This window comes from Erinaceus europaeus, chromosome 5 (genome assembly GCF_950295315.1).
Source record: "Erinaceus europaeus chromosome 5, mEriEur2.1, whole genome shotgun sequence".
Taxonomy (NCBI): Eukaryota; Metazoa; Chordata; class Mammalia; order Eulipotyphla; family Erinaceidae; genus Erinaceus; species Erinaceus europaeus.
The window spans coordinates 86882797-86909780 of record NC_080166.1 but is presented as its reverse complement, the minus strand read 5'-3'; the positions used below and the strand labels follow the sequence as shown (position 1 = coordinate 86909780).

At 47.3% G+C, this 26984-nt stretch overlaps 1 protein-coding gene across 22 annotated transcripts in view; it reads left to right on the top strand.

Annotated features, from left to right (window-relative positions):
- The window catches only part of CACNA1C (calcium voltage-gated channel subunit alpha1 C), a 506000-nt gene that overhangs the window by 286469 nt on the left and 192547 nt on the right, over positions 1–26984 (top strand). For all 22 annotated transcript variants that reach the window (XM_060191492.1, XM_060191476.1, XM_060191473.1 and 19 more), the window contains exon 5: positions 5873–6012. In XM_060191492.1, the coding sequence (XP_060047475.1) occupies positions 5873–6012 (140 nt within the window). The remainder of the gene's footprint in view (positions 1–5872; positions 6013–26984) is intronic.

Sequence of the window (26984 nt, the reverse complement as noted above, 5' to 3'; positions counted from 1 at the left end):
GCTCTGGCTGATGGTGGTGCTAGGGATTGAACCTGGGATCTCAGAGCTTCAGGCAGGAGAGTCTTTCGTGGAACCATGATGCTGTCTCTCCAGCCCCCTTCTCTATCTCTATCCAGAAAAATAACGAGAAAGAGAGAGGAAAACTATCACCTGAGGACCTCCATGTTTCTACCCCCCTTGCACATGTGAACACACACACGCATGCATACAAACACACATGTGTAGTCATACCATCTACATAGTTGAGTCTCACTTGCTTCTCATGGAGTCTAGAGTCCTCTGTGCAACCAAGGGAATTCCATTATTATTATTATTATCATTATCATCTTTATTGGATAGAGACAGCCAGAAATCAAGAGGAAGGGGGAGATAGGGAGAGAGACAAAGAGACATCTGCAACCCTGCTTCAACATTCATGAAGCTTTCCCCCTGCAGGTGACTTGAACCCAGGTCCTTGTGCATTGGAACATATGTGCTCAACCAAGTGTGCTACCACCCAGCCCCACCAAGGGAATTCCTCTTTTGAAGGTTCTTTCCTGTAGGAACCAAGCATACCTGGCCTAATCGCACTGCTCCCAGTCTCCCAGCCACATTCTACTCAACTGGTGTAATGATATGTTACTGTCATTGGCCTGTTGAGTGTCCAGTCCCTGGACAGGACAGCAGGCCTGACCTGCAAGGTGACCACCCTCAGCTCTCAGCTCTATAGGGGAGCCTTATTCTGTGCCCCCCCAAACTCCTACCAAAGAATCTCAAAGGGGCAGGCAAGAGGAACATAGGTTACAGTCTGAGATCACCAAAGCCCTGCATCAAATGCAGTTGTCCCCCATGTTGGATATGAGACCAAGCCCTTATTGGCTTTAATGAAAAGTATAAGCCACTCTTTTTTCCTCTTTTTTTCAGATATTCTTTCTTATTTATTTAATAATGATTGACAAAATTGTAAGATAACAGGGGTACAATTCCACACAGTTCCCACCGCCAGAGTTCCCTGTCCCATCCCCTCCATTGGAAGCTTCCCTATTCTTTATCCCTCTGGGAGTATGGACCAAAATTCTTTATGGGGTGCAGAAGGTGGGAGTTCTGGCTTCTGTAACTGCTTCTCCGCTGGACATGGGTGTTGGCAGATGAATCCACACCCCCAGCCTGTTTCTATCTTCCCCTAGTGGGGCAGGGCTCTGGGGAGGGGAGGTACCAGGAGACATTGGTGAGGTCGTCTGCCTAGGGATGTCAGCCACTCTTATTAAAACTAAAGTTAATGGTCTCTTTATCAGGGAGCTAGTGACATTCCCAAAGGATTTTCTGTGCATGCCTGCACCTGTCAGCCCCACACGTGTTGTATGAAATAGAATTATAAATGGAGGCCACCTTCACAGAAGATTCTGTCTGGTGGCACACATGCTACCATGTCAAGGGCCTGAATTCAAGCACCTAGTTCCTACCTTCAGAGGGGGAGCATCAGGAGCCATGGAGTCATGCAGCAGGTGTCTCTCCTTTTCTCCATCTCTCCCTCCCCTCATCCTTCACTGTTGATTTAGAAAAGAAATGTATCATGGTCAAGGTTACTATGTCCTTGGGCTCTTGCCCCTGGGTCCTGTCTTTGTGCTTAGTCCTATGGGTACTTAACCAGGTGTGCCACCACCCAACCTCATCTGGGTTCTGTTTTTAGTGACTCCATTTGTACCATCCTAGGGAGGATCAAGTCTCAGAGCCTCTTCCAGAGCCGTCTCTGCTCCTTGTCTCGTGAGAGTGTCTGCTTTTACCGGCAGGAAGTAATACAAGAGTAAAAGCCAGATCATACAGAAGTGATTTCCTTTTCCGTATCCACCTGGGTGGCTTATTAGAGCTGCAGGGCAGGGGGGTGTTGTTCTAGGGATTCTTTTTATTTTTGCCTTCAGGGTTATTGCTGGGGCTCCGTGCCTGCACTAGGAATCCACTGCTCCTGGAGGCCATTTTTGTTGCCCTTGTTGTTATTGTTGTTGGATAGATAGAGAGAAATCAAGAGAGGAAGGGAAGACAGAGAGGAGGAGAGAAAGAGACACCTGCAGATCTGCTTCACCACTTGTGAGGCGATCCCCCTGCAGGTGGGGAGCCGGCAGCTTGAACCAGCATCCTTATGCCAGTCCTTGCAGTCCGTGCCATGTGCACTTAATCCAGTGCACTACCACCAGGTCCCAGGATTCTTTGTTGTCTTTTTTCTTTTGGCCTGGTCAGCGAGTGACACACTTGGGTCACATTAGCATCAGGAATATTTGAGTACCGTGAGCATCAGGACTGTGTGCCAGGTGTAGACCTGGATACAGAAGATTCAGGCTGAGGGTGCAGCCAGATTAGAGGCTTGCTGCTTCTACTCTTGCCAGAATTGAGAAAGACAAAAACAAAAGCCTTGAATGAACTCAAGAAGACACAGCAAAGATCCTTAAGATGTCTGTAGACCCTGTTTACATTCAGCATCATTCTCAAGGTCTCAGTCCCCACCCCCCACACACACACGCGAAAGAGCCTCTGCAATGAACTCAGATGCCGGCCTTGCATGGGGATGGTTTAGTTTCAGAAAACAGGTGCTTCTTCTTCTCCTTGAGGGTATGAAATGGGAGGCTGGAGGTAGTGACACCAGGTGCTTGGCCCCAGCAGGGTCTAGCAGTTGTGTGAGGCAGGGAACACCCGGGAACTGGGGGCTCAACAGAACTGCTTGCCCTGGAGAATCTGGTCCAGTGACTAGGCCCTGGCTACAACCCTGTCTCTCCCAAAATGGCAGCAACTTCCTTCCTTCCTCCCTTCCTTCCTTCCTTCCTTCCTTCCTTCCTTCCTTCCTTCCTTCCTGAAGCCCTGCCTGGGAAGGAGGGCCCTGGCCCTGCAGGTGCACACACACCCCTAGCCTACCCCCAGGCTCATGTGAACTTTGCTCTTGGCTTGGACTGCAGTTCCTTCCATGACCACAAGGGCTTGTCTTAGAGTCCAACTTGATACTAGTCCTTTGGATTAACCCCCAGAAGATAAACTTCAGGGTCATGAGGTAGGTTCATTTCCACTACTCTGAGCAAACCCCCAGACTATTTCTCATAGGGATTGAGCCATTTTACATTCCGCCAGCCATGAAGGCATCCGTGTTCCCCACAACCTTGCCAGCACTTACTATTCCTGTCCTTTCGAGTGGATGATAATGTGTCCGAGATTCTTCTAGCTTTAATCCGATCACACCATTCTCCTGCTTACAGTACTTGACTCCTTCTATCTCAGAGGGAAGACCAAACACCTGTACCCTCTTTTTTTCACCTCCAGGGTTATCACTGGGGCTTGGTGCCTGCGCTATGAATCCACTGCTCCTGGAGGCCATTTTTTCCATTTTATTGGATAGGACAGAGATAAATGGAGAAAAAAGGGGGGATATAGAGGGAGAGAAACAGAGAGACACTTGCAGACCTGCTTCACTGCTCATGTAGCTTTCACCCTGCGTAGAGGCAGGGGACCAAGGGATTGGACCCAGGTCCTTATGCATTGTAATGTGTGTGCTTAATTAGGTGTGCAACCACCTGGCCCCTTGCCTCTCTCTTTAAAAAGATTATTTACTGGGGGGCCGGGCGGTAATGTAGTGGGTTAAGTGCACACGGCGCAAAGCATGAGAACCGGCGTAAGGATCTCAGTTCAAGCCCCTGGCTCCCCACCTGCAGTGGGGTCGCTTCACAAGCAGTGAAGCCCGTCTGCAGAAGTCTCTCTTTCTCTCCCCCTCTCTATCTTCCCCTCCTCTCTCCATTTCTCTCTGTCCTATACAACAATGGCAACATCAATAACAACAACAATAAAAACAACAAGGGCAACAAAAGGGAAAATAAATTTTAAAAGTATTATTTACGTACTGGAGAGAGAGAGAGGAATCAGAGCATCACTCTGAAACAGGCAGTGTTGGGGATGGAACCCAGGACCTTGTGTTTCCAACCCACCCCACCCCAGCATGCCCTCTCATTTCATAGATGAGAGAAGTAAGGCAGTTAAAAATGAGGAAGTCATCTCCCTCTCAACTAGGCTAGAACTTGGAGTCATATGAAGTGAAAGGAGCCAGAAAGGGAGGAATGAGCACGTGGTAGCACATTCATAGATGGAAACCTGGAAAAGGGGTTTGGTGGTGGTGCACCTGGTCGAACGCACACATTATAATACTAAATGACCTGGGTTCGAGGGTCATAAATGGTGGAGCCGTGTTGCAGATATCTGTCTGTCTATCTGTCATCACTCTATCTTCCCTTTCCTTCTCAGCTTCTTTCTATCCAATATTAATACAATATATTTTTAAAACGATTTATTGGGAATGCAGACTGGTACAGCCACTCTGGAGAACAGTCTGGAGAATTCTGAAACAAACACAGATGGAAATGCCACCGGACCCAGCAATTCCACTCCCAGGCATTATACCCTAAGATATAATAACACTGATTTGGAGGGATAGAAGCACCGCCATGTTCATAGCGGCTTTATTCACGCTAGCAAAATCCTGGGGACAACCAACATGCCCTTTGACAGATGACTGGATACAAAAGTTAGGGAACATATACTCAACACTAAAAAGATGATCTTGTGTCCTTTGGGATAAGGTGGATGGAACTGGAGAAGATGAAGCTTAGTGAAACCAGTCAGGAGGTGAAGGACAGCTACAGGGTGGCTTCACTCCTGTGTGGAATACAGAGAACTGAGTATACAGATGTGAAGAAACAAAATGTTGACCTATTTTCAAGACTGTGGGAGAACTGGAGTGGTTGTCTAGGGGGTGGGGAGGGGGACACACACCTTTGGTGATAGGAGTGGTGAAAAATAAAAAAAAAAACTAAATTAAAAAACAAAACACTGAAAGGAATGGGGGTAAATGAAAAATTCATCCAACTAGTTGAGTCTATATACAGTAAGCCTACAAAAATAAAAAGGTTTTATAAAAAGAGAGAGAGAGAAGAACAGAAAGTGAAAGCACGAGGTGAAGCTGGGGCTGGATGCTGTGGGGCAGCAAAACAAAGGCCTGTGGGAAGGGACGAGGGGAGCTGTGGAGGCCTGGGACGTGATGGTGGAAGGACCTGGGCTGGAGCAGAGAGTGCTTCAGACACCTGTCATGGGAGATGAGAGGCTAGACCCATGTGTCAACAACTGTGCTGTCAATCATCAGCCCCCCCAATAAAATGGGGGATGGGATCTTCACCTCACTGCTTAGTCCTTGCCAGCATATGTCTCTCTCCCGCTCTCTCCCTCTCTCTCTTTCCCTCTTCCTCTCTTCTCCTTCCCACTCTGTCTTCCTCTCCCTCTCTCCTTCTTTCTCTCTTCCTCCCTCTCTCTCTCCCTTTTCCTCTCTCCCTATCTCCCTCTCTCTCCCTCTTTCTTCCTCTCTCTCTCTCTCTCTCACCCTCTCCCTCTCTCCTCTCTCTTTCCCTGTTTCTCTCTTCCTCTCTGCCTCTCCTCACTCCCTCTTTCTCCCTCTTCTCTGTCTCTCTCTCTCCCTCTTTCTCTTTCCCTCTCTGCCTCTCTCTCTCCCTCTCTCTTTATTTCCTGTGTTATAACTAACTTCTCTAAATTTTTATTTATTTATTTTTCTCTTGCGCATGCTGGCACCTATTGGAATAGAGAGGCCATCATATGGAGGAGAGTGGGAGAGAGCAAGGATGGGGAGGCAGAGGGTCCCACACAGGACTCTTCTCTCCAGAATTGCCCCTGTGAAGTGCTCCTAACAGCCATGGGCACCTCAGAGCCTGGCATGGCCTCTGGGGTGGCTGGTGACTTCTGAGGCCCCAAGGGCATGCCACCTTTGTCAGGCAGAGAGGAGAGCCCAGCCCCACTGCTCGCGCTCAGAGGTCCTAACAGCAACCCCCCCCCCACCACCACCACTCTCTTCCAGGCTTTTCAGCGCCATCTTGGAACAAGCTACTAAAGCAGATGGAGCCAATGCTCTGGGAGGCAAAGGGGCTGGTTTCGACGTGAAGGCGCTGAGGGCGTTCCGTGTGCTACGGCCCCTGCGGCTGGTGTCTGGAGTTCCAAGTAAGTGTGGCTGCTTCTCCCCCTCGGCCTCAGTGGCTGGACACCCCCACCCCTCTATTTCCCTCACCAGAGCACTTTGTGACAGAAAACCCACCCTATTAAGTAGAAGGCTTTCATATTTCATTTATTTACTGGCTAGAGCCAGAGAAATCGAGAGGGAAGGGGGAGACAGAGAGGGAGAGAGATTTAGAGACACCTGCAGCCTTGCTTCACCACCACATGGGTCCTTGTGCCTGGTAATGTGTGCACTCAACCAGGGGCTACCACCCAGCTGAAGTGGAATTTTAAATGAGTCCTTTTGCTCCAAAGAGCCAAGTTCTAGCATTCTCGTTGGGAACCAGGTGGTGGCACACCTGGTAGAGTGCATATGTTATAATGTGCAAGGACCCGGTTCAAACCCCGGTTGTCACCTTGTGAAGCAGCAAAGCAGGGCTGCAGGTGTCTCTCTCTCTTTCCCTCACTGTCACCCACCCCCTTTCAATTTCTCTCTGTTCTATCAAATAAAAAAAGGGAAAGAAAGTGTTCGAAAACACACACACAAGGCCACTGAGACAGGAAGATTCTTCCTGCAGGATACCGAGCCTCAGCAATAACCCTGGTGACAAGAAAGAAAAGAAAGAAGGATGAAAAGAAAGAGATGGAAAGGGGGCTAAGCAGTGGTTCAGCACACCTGTCATCATGTGCAAGGACCCAGGTTCAAGCCCCTGCTCCCCACTTGTGGGGGAGGTATCTCTGTAGGTGTCTCTCTTCCTCCCTCTCCCTCTCCCCTCCCCTCTCAATTTCGCTCTGTCCTATCACGTATAATAGAAAGAAGAAGAAGGAAAATAATGGCCGCCGGGAGCAGTGGATTAACGTTAGGGTCAGGGGTTAGTATTAATGGTTATAGTTAGTGTTTGGGGTTTGGGTTAGGGTTGGGTTTGGGTTAGTATTAGGGGCTACCTTTAGGGGTTAGGGTTTGAGGTTTGGGTTAGGGTTATTGTTAGGTGTTTGTGTTCAGAATTATTATTCATGTTAGTGTTAGGTGTCAGTGTTAGGGTCACTGTGTCAAATGCTCAGTCAAAGCCTAGTCATATGTTCCCTGAGTACCCCTGTGGATTTCTCTTTTGATACTTGTCACCAGTTCCATGATGGAACCCAAAATGCTCAAGGGTTTTTGAGTTGAGCTCCTCTTGAGTCTCCCATAATGGTGACCAGTGTCTCCCCTGAGTAACTCAGGACAGATATCTCCTCAGGACAGTGTACTTCTGTGATGCCATGTGACCTTCGGGGATGAGAGAGGGAGGAGGTTGGTTGGCTTAGCACCCTGGCAGCCTGGTCTTTGGGTACAGACAGCCTTGCTGCTCCATTCCCTGATAAGACTGTTAATGCCTGGAGTTTTACTCGTGTTGTCTGTTGTTCCTACACCCAAGAGCAGTTTCTGTACATGGGGCTGGGGATATGTAGAGGGAGGGAGGGAGGAAGGAAGGAAGGAAATAAGGAAGGGGAAGGGAAGGAGAGAGAGAGAGGCATAAGGAAGGATAAAAGAAAGGAAGGAGGCAGAGAAAGAGAAGAAGGAAGGAAGGAAGGAAGGAAGGAAGGAAGGAAGGAGAGATGGAAGGGAGAAAGAAAGAGGCCCCAGCAGAGTCTAACCCTGAGTCCTCACCTGCAGGAGGAAAGCTTCACAAGCACTAAAACAGGACTACAAGTCTCTCTCTCTCTCTCTCTCAATTTCTCTTCATTTTTCCTTGTTCTTTGGTTAAAGGTGAGAGAGAAAGAAAGAGCTGGGGGAGAGAGAGAGAGAGGGAGGAAGAAGGAAAAGGAGGAGAAGGGAGAAAGGAGAAAGGAGGAGGAGGAAGATGTAGGGAGACCAGGGTCTTGAACCTAAGTCCTCTAGATTGGTGACATGTGCTTTATTGGGTGCTCCACAACCCCTTCTCCACACACAAAAAAGTATTTTTGAATGTCCCAGTGTGTAATAAACACCACCGAAATCTTGAGATCACACATCGTTAAGGGAAGGGATGACAAAGAGGGTCCAAGTCTATGAGTCATCTACTAACTGATTCAGTAAACCCCACCACATGCCAAGCTTACGTAAGGCTTCACCAGCCACCACAGCCGATAGAGGTGAGTCAGATGCTAAATGTGTTTTCAAAGAACCTAAAATGGCAAAGAAAACATATCCATGAAAGTGATGGGATAAGGCACAGGAGACAGCACAGTAGTTCTGCAAAAGACTCTCCTGCCTGAGGTTCTGAGGTCCCAGGTTCAGTCCTCAACACCACCATCAGCCAGAGCTGAGCAGGGCTCTGGAGAAAAATAATAATGAGGAGGAGGAGACATAAATTTTTAAAAAACTGGAACGCACAAAGAAAAAAAAACACTTCAGTGAGGATGCCTTGGGGGTTGACCTGGAGATACGGCAAAGACTTCTTGGAGGAGAAGGCTTTTGGGATGGAGCTTGAAGAATCTTGCAGAAAAAGAATTTCCAAGACCATCCTAGAAAAGAGAGAATGTGTGTGTGGTCCTGATGTGGGTCACAGTAAGGCCACAGAGTCGGCCTGGAGTTCCCTCTGCTTGCCAAGACCTGCTGACTCTTGTGCGGCAGTTCTGCAAAAATGACAAAACTGTCCATGGGGTTCATGGGAACTCTGAGACTGGTGAAATAAGTGGATTGCCCAGTGCACTGCTTTGCCATGTGCCTGGAACCCAGGTTCAAGTTCGACCCCCACTGTATGCATGAAAGGAAGCTTCAGTGCTGTAGTCTCTCCTCTCCTCTTCACCTCCCCTACCCTCCTCTTCCCTCCACTCCCTTCCCCTCCTCTTTTTTGCTCTTCTCCCCTTCCCTCCTCTTTCTCCTCCCTTCCTCTTCTCCCCTTCCCCTTCTCTCCCCTCCTTTCCTATCCCCCCTCCTGTTTCCCTCTGGTCTTTCCTCTCCTCTCCTCTCTTCTCCTCTCTTTTCTTCTCTATTCCTCTCTACCTTGGTCTAAAAAAAGAAAAAAGAAAAAGAATTCAAGAAGGACCAGGTGGTGAAGCCTTTGGTAAAGTGCACATGTCACCATGCTCAAAGACATGGGTTCAAGCCCTCAGTCCCCACCTGCAGAGGAGGAAACTTCACAAATGGTGAGGCAGGACTATAGGTCTCTCTCTCTCTCTCTCTCTCTCTCTCTCTCTCTCTCTCCTGTGTTTCCCTTTTCCTTCTCAATTTCTCTCTATCCAAAATAAAGTAAAAAGAAAAAGAATCAAAGCAACTCTGTTCCCACCGCTATAAGGTTCACACATGGTACAGAGGATACACCATATGGAATGCTAAGCAAAGACAATAAACATCAAGGGCCGTGGTGGTTAAATATTTGCAGCTTCTATGGAGAGAAAACCTTTGTTTGTGGAGCAATAAGCAAGAAACCATTTCCTCCTCTCTCTGTACACTTTGGGGGATGGGAGAAGGGAGCCAACAGCTGGAGATGACAAAGTGCGGTTCCTCTCCTCCACCCCGTCCCCCACCCCCAGCCCAGTTTTCGATTCCTAAGCCCTCAAGGACAGTTCACAGTGGGCCAGGCTGGAACCCTCTGCTCAGAACTGGATGGCTTGGAAAGCACCACCTGTCCAGGGCAGTGTCTGTGTGAACCCACTGCACTGGGCGGCGTGGACACTGAGGCAGTCACAGGCCCTCAGCGTCCGTCCAGATACTAAGGCTCAAAGACCCCCTGGGTGGTGCTTCTCCTCACAGGTGACTTTCGATAAAACCAGCTCTTGGTTGATGTGGCATTTCTGGAAACACACAGACTGGGAAGCGGCTGACTATTAAGATGGGGTTCACAGGAGGAGTAGGGGAGGTGGTATGTGGACAGGGAGAGGCTTGAAATGTTTCTCTCAGCCAGATTCAAACTGTATTCCAGAATCAACTCATGTGGATAACTTGACAAATGTATATAGACGATGGGTAGTAGGTACCAACTCTCTCTTTTTTTTTTAAATTTTTGTTTATAAAAAGGAAACATTGACAAAACCATAGGATAAGAGGGGTATAGCTTCGCACAATTCCCACCACCAGACCTCCGTATACCAACCCCTCCCCTGATAGCTTTCCTATTCTTTCACCCTCTGTAAGTATGGACCCAAGGTCATTGTGGGATGCAGAAGGTGGGAGCTCTGGCTTCTGCAACTGCTTCCCTGCTGAACATGGGCATTGACAGGTCAATCCATACTCCCAGCCTATCTCTTTCTTTCCCTAGTGGGGAAGGGCTCTGGGGAAGCAGAGCTCCAAGGCACATTGATGGGGTTGTCTGTCTAGGGAAGTCTGGTCACATCCTGCTGGCATCTGGAACCTGGTGGCTGAAAAGAGAGTTAGCATACAAAGCCAAACAAACTGTTGGACAATCATGGACCTAAAGGCTGGAATAGTACAGGTGAAGCCTTGGAGGGGGGTCCTCCATTTTGTAGGTACCTAGTAGCCGTATTTTAGTTATATTTCAAAGGGCCTATGGCTATACAAGTGTATAGCTAGTGTATTGCCTGAGCCTGAAATCTGATATGCAGGTGGATCCTAATTATTGACTGGGAGATGATGTCATGGCTGGGAAAAGGACCAGAAAGCTGGATCAGGGAAGAGAGTAGCTCCCTAATATGGGAAAGTGGTATAAATATTACTGTAAACCCCATCAATTTCATGTGATCTGGGACCCATAATTAGCTTAGGAGCCTGTGTGACCTCTACATCCCTCTAGATCTGAGCTCACATTCTGTGGTCATGAGTAGGAACATTCCATGCTGCCCCAGTATCAACCCAACTTCCTGAGGTGTAGCATAGAGTATGTTGTCCAGCCTCCCTTTGGAGGATGGAACATTCTTTACCATTGTTGATCCAGGTTGAGGGCAAGGTTCTGTGGGGACCCACAAAGGGGTCTGTTTTGTTGTTCCTGACAGAGATGACCGGAAACAATGGAGAGAGGGATTTATTTGAGGTCTAGGCCCATCAAGTCTGTTTGGGACTCTCAGGACTCCCCAGTTAGGGCCTCAGTTGGTGGAATGGCCTGATAGTGACTAAAGAGTCATTGTTAAAGTATGCCCGTCTCTTGCCCTTATTCGGCTTTTGCAGTCCTTGCTTTGTTAAGGTTAGCTTTGGAGTGAGTGAGAGGAAGTAGGTGAGGAGGGTATCTAAATCTAAGTGGACACTATTTCATTATGAACTTGATACTGACTCACTAAAGACTATCATATATTTTTTATTTCAGGCATATATTTTACCCTAATTTATAGATACATGTGAACATATGCTCTATCTTACGGCACCTGGCCTATATCTAGGTTTTGGGACTTTGTTAGGAAGTGAACCTCCTGGAATGGAATTAGAGAATACCATGAAAGGAAAGCTCTCACCTGAATGATGAGGGTGAGGTTGGCAATCCATGCCTGACATCTCTGTACACAATCTGAGGTGAAGCATGCTGAGATGGTACTTGTTGCATTGATTAGGTTGGAATCAGCAGGTGCAATATCATTTGGCCTGACTTGAGAGAAGCATACAGGGAAGTGAGCCCCACCCAAGAGGTTCCAGGATTGGGAGAAACATAGGCTCTATAGACGAAGCAGGAGATTCCTGTTGTCTTAGGGTTTAAGAAGATGACAGATAGTTATTGCAATAATCACATTGTTTGGCAATTGGGTTAACTTTGAAGAATCCCTTTGTTAGGATTTGCTGTATCGTACACACCCTCGCCATATTTTATGTCCTTTGACTTTATTTGCATATAGCTGTGCCATCAGTTGCTTTTGTTCTCCCTGGACTAAGCTTTTAAGAGAGTCAACATATCAAAGACTCAGCCTATGTATTAAAATGACTCAGTCTATGCTTTAAAAAGTTTGAGATATTCAATCAATTTTCCCCTCTCATCTTAATTAAATAGTGATTTATGTGACTACACTTTAATAGGAGTGTACATAAACACCATTCTCACCACCAAAAGACTGTGTCCCATCCCCTTCCACCCCATGAAGCTGAACATTCACCCTCACCCTCCACCCACGGTTTTTTCTTTGGTGCCCTACTCCTCTCTCTCTCTCTTTATATCTTTTTATTTATTAATTAGCAGATAGAGACAGGGAGAAATCAAGAGGGGAGGGGGAGACAGAGAGACATCTGCAGCCCTGCTTCACCACTTGTGAAGCTTTCCCCCTGCAGGTGGAGACCAGGGGCTTGAACCCTGGTCCTTGAATGTGAATGCTTAATTAAGTGCGCCTCTGCCTGGCCACCAGAGGTACCAATTCTCTATTTGCAGTCCTTCCTCAGCACAGGTCTTTGGTTTAAAACAAAAAACAAACAAAGAGTGCAGACTTTTAAAATAAAGTCTATTTGTGTCTTCCCCCTGCTGTACTAACTGTGATATGAGATGACCCATGTCAGCTTTTCAGATGAGCCTTTGTCCCCTCATCTGGGAGGCAGGGATAACAGGAGCCACTGCCATACTGGTGAATTGGCTGGGCCATCCGGAACTAGGTGTGGGGCTAAATTTGACTATAACATTACTTTCGTTTCTTTCTTTTTTGCCTCCGGGGTTATCGCTGAGTCTCACTGCCGGCACTATAAACCCACTGATCCTGTGGCTGTTCTTTTTCCATTGGTGTTGTTGCTGTTCTTGTTGTTGGATAGGACAGAGAGAGATCAAGAGAGGAGTGGAAGAGAGAGGAGGAGAGAAAGATAGACACACCTGCAGACCTGCTTCACCGCCTGTGAAGTGAACCCCCTGCAGGTGGGGGCCAGGGCTTGGACCCAGATCCTTACGCAGGTCCTTGCACTTTGCTCCATGTGCATTTAACCACTGCGCTGCCGCCCAGGCCCATATTGCATTCTTTTTACACTAGGCATGTAAAATAGAAAACCAAGATGGAGGCTGGCAAAATTTGGCTAGCACATTGCTCTGCCATGTGTGGCCCAGGCTTGAGCCCTGACTGCATTAGAGGAAGCTTCAGTCGTGTGTTCTATTTCACTCTCTGCTTCCACTAAATAAATCAGTATATAAATGTGTGTGTGTGTGTGTGTGTGTGTGTGTGTGTGTGTACAATCACTATGGAAACAAAATAGTTTTGCTTTAAAAACATGAATATTTAGACTATAAACCATCAATTCCTCAATAAAGTGGGAAAAGCAAAAAATAAAGAACATCCAGAGGCCAGGTGGTGGTGCACCTGGTTGAGTGCACATATTACAGTGCACAAGGACCCGGGTTTGAGCTCCCAGTCCCCACCTGCAGGGAGAAAACTTTGTGAACGGTAAAGCAGGGCTGCAGGAGGTTCTCTGTTTCTCTCCCTCTCTGTCTCCCCCTTCCCTTTCATTTTCTGGCTGTCTATATCCAATAAATAAAGATAATAATAAAAATACAAGACTGAATAACGATCAATACATAATTAAATATCACATACATATAAATAAAATAAATTAATAATAAATAAAATAGATAAGCAAAAAAGTTGCCAGTTATGGCCATTTGACTTGTATCAGTATAATGAAAGACAAGGGGCCAAGCTGTGGTGCACCTGGATAGGTGCACACAGACCTGGGTTCAAGCCCCTGGTCCCCCCACCTGCAGGGGGAAAGCTTCACAAGTGGTGAAGCAGGGCTGCAGGTGTCTCTCTGTCTCTATCTTCACCTCCCTTCTCAGTTTCTCTCTGTCTCTATCCAACAATAAAGAAATAATAATATATTTCTTAAAATGAGATTGTACCCATGTTGGGGGTTAGGTGGTGGTACACTGGGTTAAGTGCACATGGTACTAAGCACAAGGACCCAAGCAAGGATCCAGGTTTGAGCCCCCAGCTTCTCACCTGCAGGAGGATACTTCAGGAGTGGTGAAGCAGGTCTGCAGGTGTCTCTCTTTCTGTCTCCCTCTCTGTCTTCCTCGCCTCTCTCATTTTCTCTCTGTCATGTCCAATAAAATGGAAAAAACCGCCTCCAGGAGCAGTGGATTCATAGTGCCAGCACCGAGCCTCAGTGATAACCCTGGAGGGAAAAAAAGAAGAAAAAAGGAAAAAGAAATTGTACCAGTGTCAGTAACTACACTAACTGCCAATCAGACAGAAGATAATACTAGTTGTGAAGATTCAAGAATTAAGAGGCTGTGTGAGCGGAACGAAGAATAGTCCTCAGGGAGCCCCCAGCCAGGGGCAGGTACCAAGCCACTAGGCAGTGCCTGCTTGTCTGCCGTGGCCTCGCCCACTGGAAACCCTCGGGGCCGTCCTGCGGGAGAGAGAGGGATCTCTGGATTTCCTGGAAACGTCTCTGGAAAAGCGTCAGAGCTCCTGGGTTAGTTGCCCACTGCGACAGCCAGCTGGTGGATCAAACGCAAAGCCCAGCAGCTGCGCTCTGCTGCGCTGCATGTACCCCTGCCATAAGCTGGTCTCGGTCTGCAGGCACTAGGCAGGGACCCAACCCGGCCAGCGACCCATCGCCTGTGTGATGCTTACAGGGTTTAAACCTCACTGATTTAAGCCTGCTCTACCTCAACTCTGAGTATGGTTCACCTAGTAAAGCAGATCTGCTACCTTGAGCAAGGACCAAAGTTTGAGAGCCCGGTTCCCACCTGCAGAGGGGAAGCGGCTTCACAAGTGGCAGCACAGAGCTGTACCAGTCTCTCCTACACTTAATCTCTCTCTATACAAAAAAATGGGGGGATGGGCAGGCAGGAGGTGGCACACATAGTTAAGTGCACATAGTACTAAGCACAAGGACCCACACAAGGATCTGGGTTCGAGCCCCCCCCATCCCCACCTGCAGGGGTTATGTTTCACAAGTGATGAAGCAGGCCTGCAGGTGAAAGACAGACGTCTTTCTCTCTCCCTCTCTAGCTCCCCCTCCTCTTTCAATTTCTCTCTGTCCTGTCCAATAAAATGGAAAAAAATAGCCACCAATAATGGTGGATTCATAGTGCTGGCACTGAGCCCCAGAGATAACCCTGAGGGAAAGAAAGAAAGAGGAAAAAAAGGAGGGAGAGAGAGAAGAAGGAGGAGGGGTGGGGAAAGGAAGGAAGAAGGGAGGGAGGGAGGGGAGAGAAGAGGACTGGAGAGGAGGGGAGAGAAGGGGAAAGGAGAGAAAAGGAGAGGAGAGGAGAGGAGAGGAGAGGAGAGGAGAGGAGAGGAGAGGAGAGGAGAGGAGAGGAGAGGAGAGGAGAGGAGAGGAGAGGCAAAGATTGTCCATCAGGAAAGGTAGAGTCCCACAGGCACTGAGCCCCAACATCAACCCTCATGGCCAAAGCAGAAGCACCTCCAGCTGCCAGGTGAGCCAGACTTGTCCTGAGGTGCAGTCAGTCCTCCTGAAGGAATCCCCCACTTTCTGGGAGCTGGTGGCTGAAACTGGCCTCACTGATGGGATCCTTAGGGGAAATGGCGGAGTTGCCAAAGGGAGAAAAACAAAAAGCACCACTTTGCTGAGTGTCCTCACATGCTCATGACTCAGAGCCTGTGAAGGAAGCCATCCTGCCTGGACTTGCTCCCAGCTGAGGTGAGTCGCCTGCTTCAGATCTGATCTGTAGTCACCGTTACAGCTGCCAGGTAGGGCTGGGGGCCCAAGGCAGGGGGCTGGGGGTGGTGACCTCACAGGACTACAGAGCAAGAGCTGTCCTTGGAAAACAGCCTGTCACCTTCTCTTAAGTGTACCTCGGGGCCTGGGAAATAGTTCACCTGGATAGTGCATAGCCTTTCCACATTGTGACCCAGGTTCAAGCCCCAACCCGCACTGCACTAAGTGCTGTAGTCTCTCTCTCTCTCTCTTTCTGTTTCTGTCTGTCTCCATATATACTCACAAAAAAAGAAAAGAAAGCAAAGCTAAGCAAGCATGTATGCCTAAAGCTGGCTCTGGGTTTATTTGTGGACATTGTGTTCAAGGGGGTGGAGGGATTCTGAGAGGAGGTGCAACCAGTTGATTACACACAGCTGTAAGGAAGGACCCAGGTTCAAGCATCAGGATCTCGCCTGCAGTGGAGATGGTTCCCGAGTGGTGGAGCAGCGCTACAGGTGTCTCTCTCCTTAAATCTTATTTGTATTGGTGATTTGCTATTGATTTAAAAATTATAAGATAACAGGGCTCTAATTCCACACCATTCCCACCACCAGAGTTCTGTGTCCACACTCCCTCCAATGGAAACTGCAGCGGTTCTCCCAAGGTCACAGACACGGGCTATTATTTCTACAGTGATCTATCTACATTTGTATAGATTTGCCCATTTTTTTCCCATGGTCTTCTCTTCCTTTCCAAGTCATACCTACACCTAGAACTGCTTCTGAATGTCCCTTCCTTTTTCCTCTTCTCTCTCTGGATCCTGATGGATTGGGAGTTCAGAGCCCTCTGGTCATCTTCCCCTAACACTTCTCCCCCTCTAGGAGTATGGACCAAAATTCTTTATGAGGTGCAGAAGGTGGGAGTTCTGGCTTCTATAATTGCTTCTCTGCTGGACATGGGTGTCGGCAGGTAGATCCACACCTCCAGCCTGTTTCTGTCTTTCTCTAGTGGGGCAGGGTTCTGGGGTGGGGAGGTTCCAGGACACAATGCTGAGGTCGTTTGCTCAGGGAAGTCAGGATGGAGTCAGCAATTTGACTGAAAGACAGAAAACAGAATAAATTATTTAATAAACAGGAACCAAAAGGTAGAAATGGAGCAGATGAGGAGAGTGTCTTCTCTCTCTCCCTCTCTCTCTCTCTCTCCTCTCCCTTTCTCTCTCTCTCTCCCTGTTCCTTCTCAGTTTCTTTTCGTCATAATCCAAAAGAGAAAACAGAAATCCTCTCCACAGCATCTCCTGGGGCGCTCTCAGTCACCTCTTTCACAGGAGCAGACAGTGCTAGAACGTCGTTCCCTGAGCATAGGCTCAGTCTCTGGTGTGTGTGTGTGGGGGGGGGGGGGGAGCACCCAGTACCCTGCCTTCATCTCATTCTGAATCAGAATGCCCACAGGGAGAGGAGTGCTGACACCTGCTCCAGGGACAAAATGGCCATGGGCGGGCCAGCACCTGGTGTTGCCAAGTGCCCTCCCTGCCTGGTGTCAGGCAAGTGGGTCTCTGATCCCAGCACCACCAGCGCAAAGGCTGGCCAGAACTGGTTGTGGGACGCTCTAAGCTTACAGTGTCAGGGGCACGTCCGTCGTTCTCTCTGCCCATCGGCTCAGAGCCCCCACCCGACAAGGGAATGGAGCCCAGGGGATGTCCGCACAGCCTCAACTCCCAAAGTAAAGCAGAGCCCCCGGGGAGACTGCCGTCCCAGCAGCCAGCAGGGCCTCTCAGCACCACAAACAGGCCTTGCCCATCAAAAGGGGGGCAGGATTTAGAGTGGAGTCCACAGGCCCTGCTTTGGCCCCCAGTTCCTTTCACCTCACCAGCAGCAGGAACTGGTGCTGGTGCCCCCCCACCCCCCACAATTGGTTCTTGATGTCTCCTGCAGCCCCCCCATATACACCCATTCTTTTCTTTGTTTCTTTTTTTAATATTTATTTATTTATTCCCTTTTGTTGCCCTTATTGTTTTGTTGTTGTTGTTATTAATGTTGTTGTTGTTGGATAGGACAGAGAGAAATGGAGAGAGAAGGGGAAGACAGAGAGGGGGAGAGAAAGATAGACATCTACAGGCCTGCTTCAAGCCTGTGAAGCAGCTCTCCTGCAAGTGAGGAGCCAGGGCTTGAACTGGGATCATTACGCAGTCCTTGCGCTTTGCCCCACGTGCGCTTAATCTGCTGCGCTACCACCTGACTCCCCTTTTTTTTCTGTTTTTATATATTCATTTATTTTCCTTTTTGTTGCCCTTGTTGTTTTTTAGTGTTGTTGTAGTTATTTTTGTTGTTGCTATTGATGTCGTCGTTGTTGGATAGGACAGAGAGAAATGGAGAGAGGAGGGGAAGACAGAGAGTGGGAGAGAAAGATAGATGCCTGCAGACCTGTTTCACAGCTTGTGAAGTGACTCCCCAGCAGGTGGGGAGCCAGAAGGCTCGAATCAGGATCTTTCCGCTGGTCCTTGCACTGGTCCTTGCGCTTCCTGCCAGAGCGCTTAACCCGCTGTGCTACTGCCCAATTCCCCCTTCTTTGCCTTTATCCCTTCCTCTCCCTCCAGGACCTCCAAAAGGGCTCCCAGACTGGGGTTGTCACTCCTCCACACTAGTCATATTTTACTCAGAAAAACCACAGCTCAAGGACTGCTGAATCATGCTCTTGGGTTGGAGCTGGACAGTGGTACACCTAGGACACACACACACATTCCCACATGCCTCCATTCCCCACCTCAAGTCATCCTACATATGTCTCTCCTTCTTGATTCTCTCTCTGTGTTGGCTTACCTCTCAGTTTCTCTCTGTCTAAATCAAAAGGAAAAAGAAAGGGGGGGGAGGAAATAGTGGTCGCCAGGAGTGGTGGATTCTTTGTATAGGCACTAAGCTCCAGAGATAACCTGATGACATAAAATTAAATTAAATTAAATTAAATTAAATTAAATTAAATTAAATAGGGAGTTGAGCGGTAGCGCAGCAAGTTAAGCGCACATGGCGCAAAGCACAAGGACCGGCATAAGGATGCCGGTTCGAGTTCAAGTCCCAACTCTCCACCTGCAGGGGAGTTGCTTCACAGGTGGTGAAGCAGGTCTGAAGGTGTCTATCTTTCTTTCCCCCTCTCTGTCTTCCCCTCCTCTCTCAATTTCTCTCTGTCCTATCTAACAATGATGACATAAATAACAACAATAATAACTACAACAACAATAAAAAATAACAAGGGCAACAAAAGGGAAAATAAATATAAAAATTTTTTTTAAAAAGTGTCCCTAAAATCTAGCACTATTTGTAATACATACACAAAAAAATAATAAAATAAAATAAAATAAAATAGACTCTATGGATGTATGATGAGCCTCATCTTTCAGGTAATAAAGAGAAAGATGGCATCCTCTTGGAAAGGGGGAGTTAAAATACATTAGCCTGAAGATGACTTGCCCAGTAGAATCGAGGCCTGGCCTTGCATGAGACCCTAGGTTAGAGCCCATGTACCACTTGGGAGCTCTTTGAGTGGCACCTGGGACTCCCATGGAGGGTGGGCAGGGCTGTGGGTCTCTCCTTTCCTGTGGTCTTTCTTGCCAGAATGCAGCAAGAGTGTGCATAGATTGCATGCAATAGCCAGAGCTGCTGTTTTTCTAGTCAAGAAGGAGGAGGAGGAGGAGGAGGAGGAGGAGGAGAAGAGAGAAAGAAAAGAAGAATAGAATACAGAGTGGGGAACTGCTGAGTGATCTCATACATCTGAGGCCTTGGGTTCATTCCCCAGCACTGCATGGGAAACATAAACAAGGCAGGGCCAGGTGGTGGTGCACCAGGCTAAGCGTGCACACACTACAGTGCACAAGGACCTGGGTTCAAGCCCCCAGTCCCCACCTGCAGGGGGAAAGCTTCACGAGTGGTGAAGCAGGGCTGCAGGTGTCTCTCTGTCTCTCTATATCCCCCACCCTCTCAGTTTCTCTCTGTCTGTCCAACAATAATAATAATAAATAATAATAAAGAATATTGCCAACATTCAAAAAAGAACAAGGTATGTTAGCAAAGGAAGTCTTTTGAGCAGTATCCTTTGGTATCCCGGTGATGTAGCCTGGCAGGTGATGAAGACCAAAGAGGCAAGTCTTTCAAACTCAGGAAGCTCCATGATTGTCTCTTATGCCTAGTCCTCTTTTGCGCCTGGTCCTCCCAGACCTTAGATAACAGACAACAGTTAAGTGGCTATATTCCCTATTTTTAGATAGATAGACAGACAGACAGACACAGAGAGGAGGGACCACAGCACCAAAGCTTTCTCTGGGGGCCGTGTTTGTAGCTGGCTCATGCACTTCACAAAGCAGGATGCTACTACCCATGTAAGTTATTCCACCCGTCCATCTGAGACCTAAGTGATAATGACAGTGCTGGTGAAGGCCACTCAGACTCACAAGTGACATATAAATGCTGGCATAGAAGGGATGGCCAAGGAAATGAAGCTGCAGTAAGATTGGAATCCCATGAAGTGATCAGTAACGCAGTACAGGAGTCCATGCTGCTATCCGTCCTCCTTTATTCTTGCTCATTGGTTCAGGACAATGAGTGGTTGAAGACATGCCCCTCTCTCCCCAGGTCCCTAGCTCCCAGAGCCAACGCATATCACCTATTTGCTTGAGTCTCCTGACTGACAGAATGGTGTGCAATTGTTAATTGCCTATTCTGTTGGGAGGATCGAGTGAGTAAGTGCTTGTCAAGCACTGAAAGTGTAGAATGCTGGGCATGAGGTAGGCCCATCGCTAGCATTCTGATGAATCTCTAGACTTTTCCATAAGAGCTGAGGCCATTTACATTCCCATCAGCAATATAGGAACACCACTTTCCCACCAGTTGGTGTTTCCTTTATTTCCCTCCAGGGTTATCTCTGGGGCTCAGTGCCAGCACTATGAATCCACTGCTCCTGGTGGCTATTTTTTTTCCATTTTATTGGACAGGACAGAGAGAAATTGAGAAAGGAGGGGAGATAGAGAAGGAGAGAGATAAAGACACCTGCAGATATGCTTTACCACTTGCGAAGTGACCCCCCCCTCCAGGTGGGGATCAGGAGCTTGAACCCAGATCCTTGCATAGTCCTTGTGTTTAGTACTATGTGCACATAGCCAGGTATGCCACCGGCCAGCTCCCCCCCCCCCAAAAGTTGACATTTCTGTCTTTTTTTTTTAATTATTAGGGAATTAAAGTTTTACATTCGACAGTAAATACAATAGTTTGTACATGCATAACATTTTTCCATATAACAAAGCAACCCCCACTAGGTCCTCTGTCATCCTTCTTGGACCTGTATTCTCCCCCCACCCACCCACCCCAGAGTCTTTTACTTTGGTGCAATACACCATTTTTGTCTTTTCTAATGTGTGACATTCTCACAGGAGTGAAGTGGGATCACACTGTTGTCTTTATTTTGCATTTTCCTGACCATCAGTGACTTGGAGCTTTTTTTTTTTTCATATGTCTGTTGATTCTTTAGATCACTTCCCTGGTGAAGATCCTGCCGCTGTCTTCCTGCATTTATCCATGGGACTGTTTGTCTTAGTGTTGTTGAGTTTGGTGACTTCTTTGTATATTTTGGGTACCAGGCCTTTGCCCAATATATGACATATAGAGTTTCTCCCACTCCATGGGAGTTGTTTGTTTGTCGCCATGGACTTGTGGAAGCTTAGTTTTTTACTGGTGGGTACAAATCAACCGTACCATCTAACATCTAAGCTCCACAACCTCCAAACTCCAATTTCCTTAGGATCTTAGGTTAACTTGGTCTCAGACTTTACCAGGGTGCCCTACAGTAAGCCTGACCTGTAGAGTAAGGCTCTTACACAAATAGACCTTTTTTAAAAGTTTGTTGTTGTTGTTATTATTATTATTTGCCTCCAAGGTTATCACTGGGGCTCAGAGCCAGCAGACTATGAATTTACGTTTCCTGGTGGCCATGTTTTCCATTTTATTGGACAGGACAGAGAGAAATTGAGAGAGGAAGGGAAGACAGAGAGGAGGAGAGAAAAAGAGGCACCTGCAGACCTGCTTCACTCTTGTGAAGCGACCCACCCTGCAGGTGGGAACCGGGGGCTCAAACCAGGATCCTTATGTCGGTCCTTGCACTTTATACTATGTGCACTTAACCCGGTGCACCACTGCCCAGCCTCCATAAATGCAGCTTCTATACAAATGTAAAAGACTGTGAAGCATCAGTAACTGTAACCAAATCACCATTCCTTTCCAACTTCATCTTATGGGTATGTCATGGTGTACCTAGCTAGTTCCCAACGATTTAACTCAAAATGTCCTAATGAGTGTCTGGCAGTCAGATAGCTTGACTAGCAGAGATGTCCCACCTCTGTATGTTCATGGGAGCCAGCACAATAGCCAACTTGGATAGTGTGCTGCTTTGCCATGTGCATGATCCAGGTTCAAATCCAGCCCCTGCCACGCTGAAGGAAGCTTCAGTGTTGTGAGACATCTATGTATTCCAGGGCCCAGGTGCCCCATTCTGGGAGTGGAGGCTGATTGGAAAAACTGTTTTTGGTTTGAGCCCCAGCTCCCCACCTGCAGGAGGGACACTTCACAAGTGGTGAAGCAGGTCTGCAGGTGTCTCTCTGTCTCTCTTCTTTATCTCCCCCTCCTCTCTCAATTTCTCTCTGTCCTATCCAATAAAACTGAGACAGTTGCTACCAGGAGCAGTGGATTCATAGCGCTGGCACTGAGCCTCAGCGATAATCCTGGAGGCAAAAATAATAATAATATTAACAACATAATAATAATAATAATAACGACATGGGTCATAATGAAGAAAAGTCATAGGCAATAGACACAGGTCCTTGGAGGGTGCAGCTATTGGAATTGTCAGGTGTAGGTGTGAAAATACCTGTATTTCCGGTTTTCAGAGAGATCAAAGACAAGATTGACTCTTCTCCCGAAGAATCAGAAGCTATGAGAAAGATATACGCCTAGGAGTGGTGTTGCTGGGTCAAAGACATTTCCATTTTCCTTTGTCTAAGGACTCGCCATAAAGTTTCCCAAAGTTTGCGTTCCCACCATTTGCTTCCCTCCTGGAGACTGGGGGCTTGAACCCTGATCCCTGCCCGTGTTGACATGCATATTCAACAAAGTGCATCAGAATCCGGCTGCCTGTATGTCTCTCTGGAATCTGTCTAGCAGATCTTCAGTTCCCTTTTTTTTTGGGGGGGGGGTTGCTTCTGTTGTTAAACCTCTCAATTTCTTTCAATATCTGTCACTTGTCAGATGTGTGCTGTGCAAACATCTTCTCAATGGCTAGGCGGCCTTCTTGTGTTTATCCTTGTGACAAGTTCTTTCAGTGTGCAAAATGCTCTTACGCAGGATACCGTCCTCAATTTTGTTTTTCTTCTTGCTCTCGTTACGGGGACCATGGAACTGAATTCCCATCTATAGAAGTCTCTGTTCTGAAGGTCCTGGAGTGTTTCACCTATGTTTTCTTTCATTGGTCTTTCAGTGCCAGGTCTAATATTCATGTATTTAGCCTATGGTGAATTTATTTGGAGTTCTGATAGTAGGTAATAGTCTAGCTTCATTTTTCTTCCTTTCTTCTTTGCCTCCAGGGTTATCAATGGGGCTCAGTATCAGCACTATGAATCCACTGCTCCAGGTGGCCATTTTTTCAATTTTATTGGAGAAGGGAGGGGAGATAGAGAGGGAGATAGAAAGAGAACCACCTGCAAACCTGCTTCACCACTTGTGAAATATCCCTTCTGCAGGTGGAAAGTGGAAGCTCGAACCCAGATCCTTGCGCAGGTCCTTACACGTAGTACTATGTTCACTATTAAGCAGGTGCACCACCACCTGACCCATGGGCTGACTCTGTATTTCTATCATATCTTCTTTCTTTTCTGATTTTATTTATTTGAGTCCTCTCTCGCGCGTGCTCTCTCTCTCTCTCTCTTTCTCTCTCTCTCTCTATGTATATATATGTCTTTCTCATGAGTTCTAATATTGGTCATTTCAATCCATTCTTTGAAATAACCACCTCTTCACTTCAGTTACCCTTTCCCATTTTTTTCCCAGCACTATTTCAACTTGTTTCACTCTGATCTTTGTTATTCACTCCTTTCTCCTAACTTTTGGAGATATTTTTCTTGTTTCTCATAAAATCTACTTTTTTTTTTTTTTTTGCTGGGGCTTGGTGCCTGCGCTACAAATCCACTGCTTCTGGTGGCCTTTTATTATTATTATCATTTTATTTTATTGGGCAGAACAGAGAGAAATTGAGAGAGGAGGGAGAGGTGGGAGGACACAAAAGAGATACCTGCAGACCTGCTTCACCGTTTGTGAAGCTTCTGCCCTCAGGTAGGGAGCTGGGGATTCAAACCAGGATCCCCACGCAGGTTCTTGTGCTTCACACTATCTGAGCTTAACCCAGTATGCTACTGGCCGGACCCTGTAAAATCTGCTCTCTTAGAAACTTTCAGATTCTGAAAGGAAGTCTTCTAGGGCTTTCCTCTTCTCTTACACCTCTTGCTGACACAAGGTACTGGCATCAACACAAAGGCTACCGTTTTAATTGTTGTCACAGCATTTTAATTTATTAGGCAACAAACACCCACAATGTGTTTCTTAGGCCTCCTTTAGTGTTCATTAAGCCGCTTATGGGATGTAGAGATTTATTAATATGGAAAAGTTAAATTAAAGCTAAATGCAAAGCTCTAATGAATAAAGACACTTTCATTATCACAGGCTACAAATGTTTCAACACGAATACCGCTGGAAAGCTAACCAGGCAAAAGTCACTCCTCCCTTAATAGAACGAATCCAGTGGGGCTGGATGGTGGTGCACCTGGTTGAGCACACATATTACAATGTGCAGGGACCTGGGTTCAAGCCCCCGATCCCCACCTGCAGGCAGAAAGCTTTGCATGTTGTGAAGCAGGACTACAGGTGTCTCTCTGTCTCTCTCCCTCTCTATCACTCTCTTCCCTCTTGACTTCTGAATGTCTCTGTCCTTTAACTGAATGTAATAAAAAATGAATAATTTTTTTAAAAAATGAGCTTCCAGGGTTGACTGTTGAGTTAGAATAAGAGGCCATGTCAGGGCTGGGTGGTGGTGCACCTGGTAGAGCACACACATTACAGTGCACAAGGACCCGGTTCAAGCCCCTGGTCCTGCAGGGGTGAGGCAGGACTGCAGGTGTCTGCCTCCCTCTCTACACCCCTTCCCTCTCAATTTCTGCCTGTCTCTATCCAATAAATAAAGATAATTTTTAAAAATCTTTTTTTTTTCCTCCAGGGTTATTGCTGGGCTCGGTGCCTGCACCATGAATCCACCGCCCCTGGAGGCCATTTTTTTTCCCCTTTTTGTTGCCCTAGTTGTTGCAGCCTCGTTGCGGTTATTATTGCCATTGTTGACATTGCTTTGTTGTTGGATAGGACAGAGAGAAATGGAGAGAGGAGGGGAAGACAGAGAGAGAGGGGAGAGAAAGATAGACACCTGCAGACCTGCTTCACCGCCTGTGAAGCGATTCCCCTGCAGGTGGGGAGCCGGGGGCTCGAACCGGGATTCTTACGGCGGTCCCTGCGCTTTGCGCCACGTGCGCTTAACCCACTGCGCCACCGCCCGACTCCCAAAAAATCTTTTTAAAAAAAGAGTAAGAGGCCACATTTCTGGTGATTCTCCCCACCCACTGGGAGGGAGCCTCTCGCTTCACAAAACTCAAATACTCTTCCAGACAGTGTCAGACTGCCCGCTTCCTTACAATGGTGGTGATGGCGCATAGAAAGCTGAGGATACTCGGCCGGCCTCTGCAAGCTGGTTGTCCCATATGACCTCTACACTGTCCGTCTACAGCCTGTGCCCTGGAGGCAGGGGTTTGTGTGGCCATGGACGGAGGTGACACCACAAGGTTGCCTGGTAACTTAACGACAGGTTGGTTTCAGTTCATGGGGAGCAGAGTATGAGTTCATTGGAAAGGAGGAGCAGAGGTTAAGATTTGTGCATCCCCACGGCCAGACACAAGTCTGCACTCTCTCCCGACTGGCTCTGTCTTCCCGGGATGTAATGAGGCAGGAACTGCTGGTGCTCTCACTTGAACACCGGGTCCGGTGGCTTGTCCCAGCTCACACACCTGAGAGTGTGTGGGGGATCCAGGATTCCCTCTGGTCATTTGGTTCTGGAACTTCTACTCTGTAATCACTTCCTGTCCTGCCCTTTCGGCCCAGCTGTGACAAACGAGGGCAAGGGCTTCCTGGGTGTTCATGGTTTACAGCAGAAAGCGGAGATCTCTGTGCCAGAGAACAGTAATCTGACTGCTAGAGAAAGAGTTTTCAGCCTATACCAGTCTCTCTCCAGTCAGAAGAGATGCTCTCCCAGATAGAATGAGAAGAAGCAGCTAGGGAAGGAACTCATGCTCTTTTTTTTAAATGATTTATTTATTTTTATTAGTGATTTAATAATGATTAGCAAGATTGTAAGATCACAGGGGTGCAATTCCACACAAGTCCCACCACCAGAGTATCCCATCCCCTCCATTGGAAGCTCCCCTATTCTTCATCCCTATCAGAGTATGGACCAAAATTCCTTATGGGTTACAGAAGCGGGGAGGTCTGGCTTCTGTAATTGCTTCTCCACTGGACATATGTGTTGGCAGGTGGATCCACACTCCCAGCCTGTTTCTCTCTTTCCATAGTGGGGCAGGGCTCTGGAGAGGTGGGGTTCCAGGACACTGTGGTGAGGTCTTCTGCCCAGGGAATCAGGATGAATCATGGTAGCATCTGCAGCTTGGTAGCTGAAAGGCAGTAAAATATAAAGCATGACAAATTGCTTAATAAATAGGAACCCAAAGGTAAGAATAGAGCAGATGAAATTAGGGGTCTTCATGTGGGAAGAAGCTAGGAAGTCTATTTTAGGTATAGTCCAAGGGGCCCATGACTTAGGAGTTTTTGCCTAGGCCTGACAGCTGACGTGCAGAGAGATTTTCAGCTCCATTGTAGGGGGTAGGGGGGTAGGGGTAGGGACACAGTCTTTAGTGGTGGGAATGGTGTGAATCTGTACTCATATGAACTTATCGTCTTATAAACCACTATTTATTCAGTATGACAGGGAGAAATAGATTGAATTTCTTAGTTCTTTAAATGCCTGGATTCTAGTTCTGGGTATATCTCCCTTTAGTCTAGGCATTATATGTTTCAAATTTGTAAACTGATTGAATCCTAGCACTGGGCTTAAATTGTTAACGCATTTCTAATAACAACTTTTTTTGAAATATCAAATCACACTATAACCTTAGACCAGGTAGGTCAGAGGCAACCGGTTTTGTCAGTATCCAAGATAGAGTTCTTTGTGAATAGCATTGAATGACATAAATCATGGGTGAGTCTTGTATGGTACAGTAAATCCTAACCATGGGATCTTCAGAGTAAACCAAGCTCCCAAATAACTTGGTTACAATAATAACTATATTGCCTTCTTGCACTCTAAAACAGCAAGGAACCTTTCT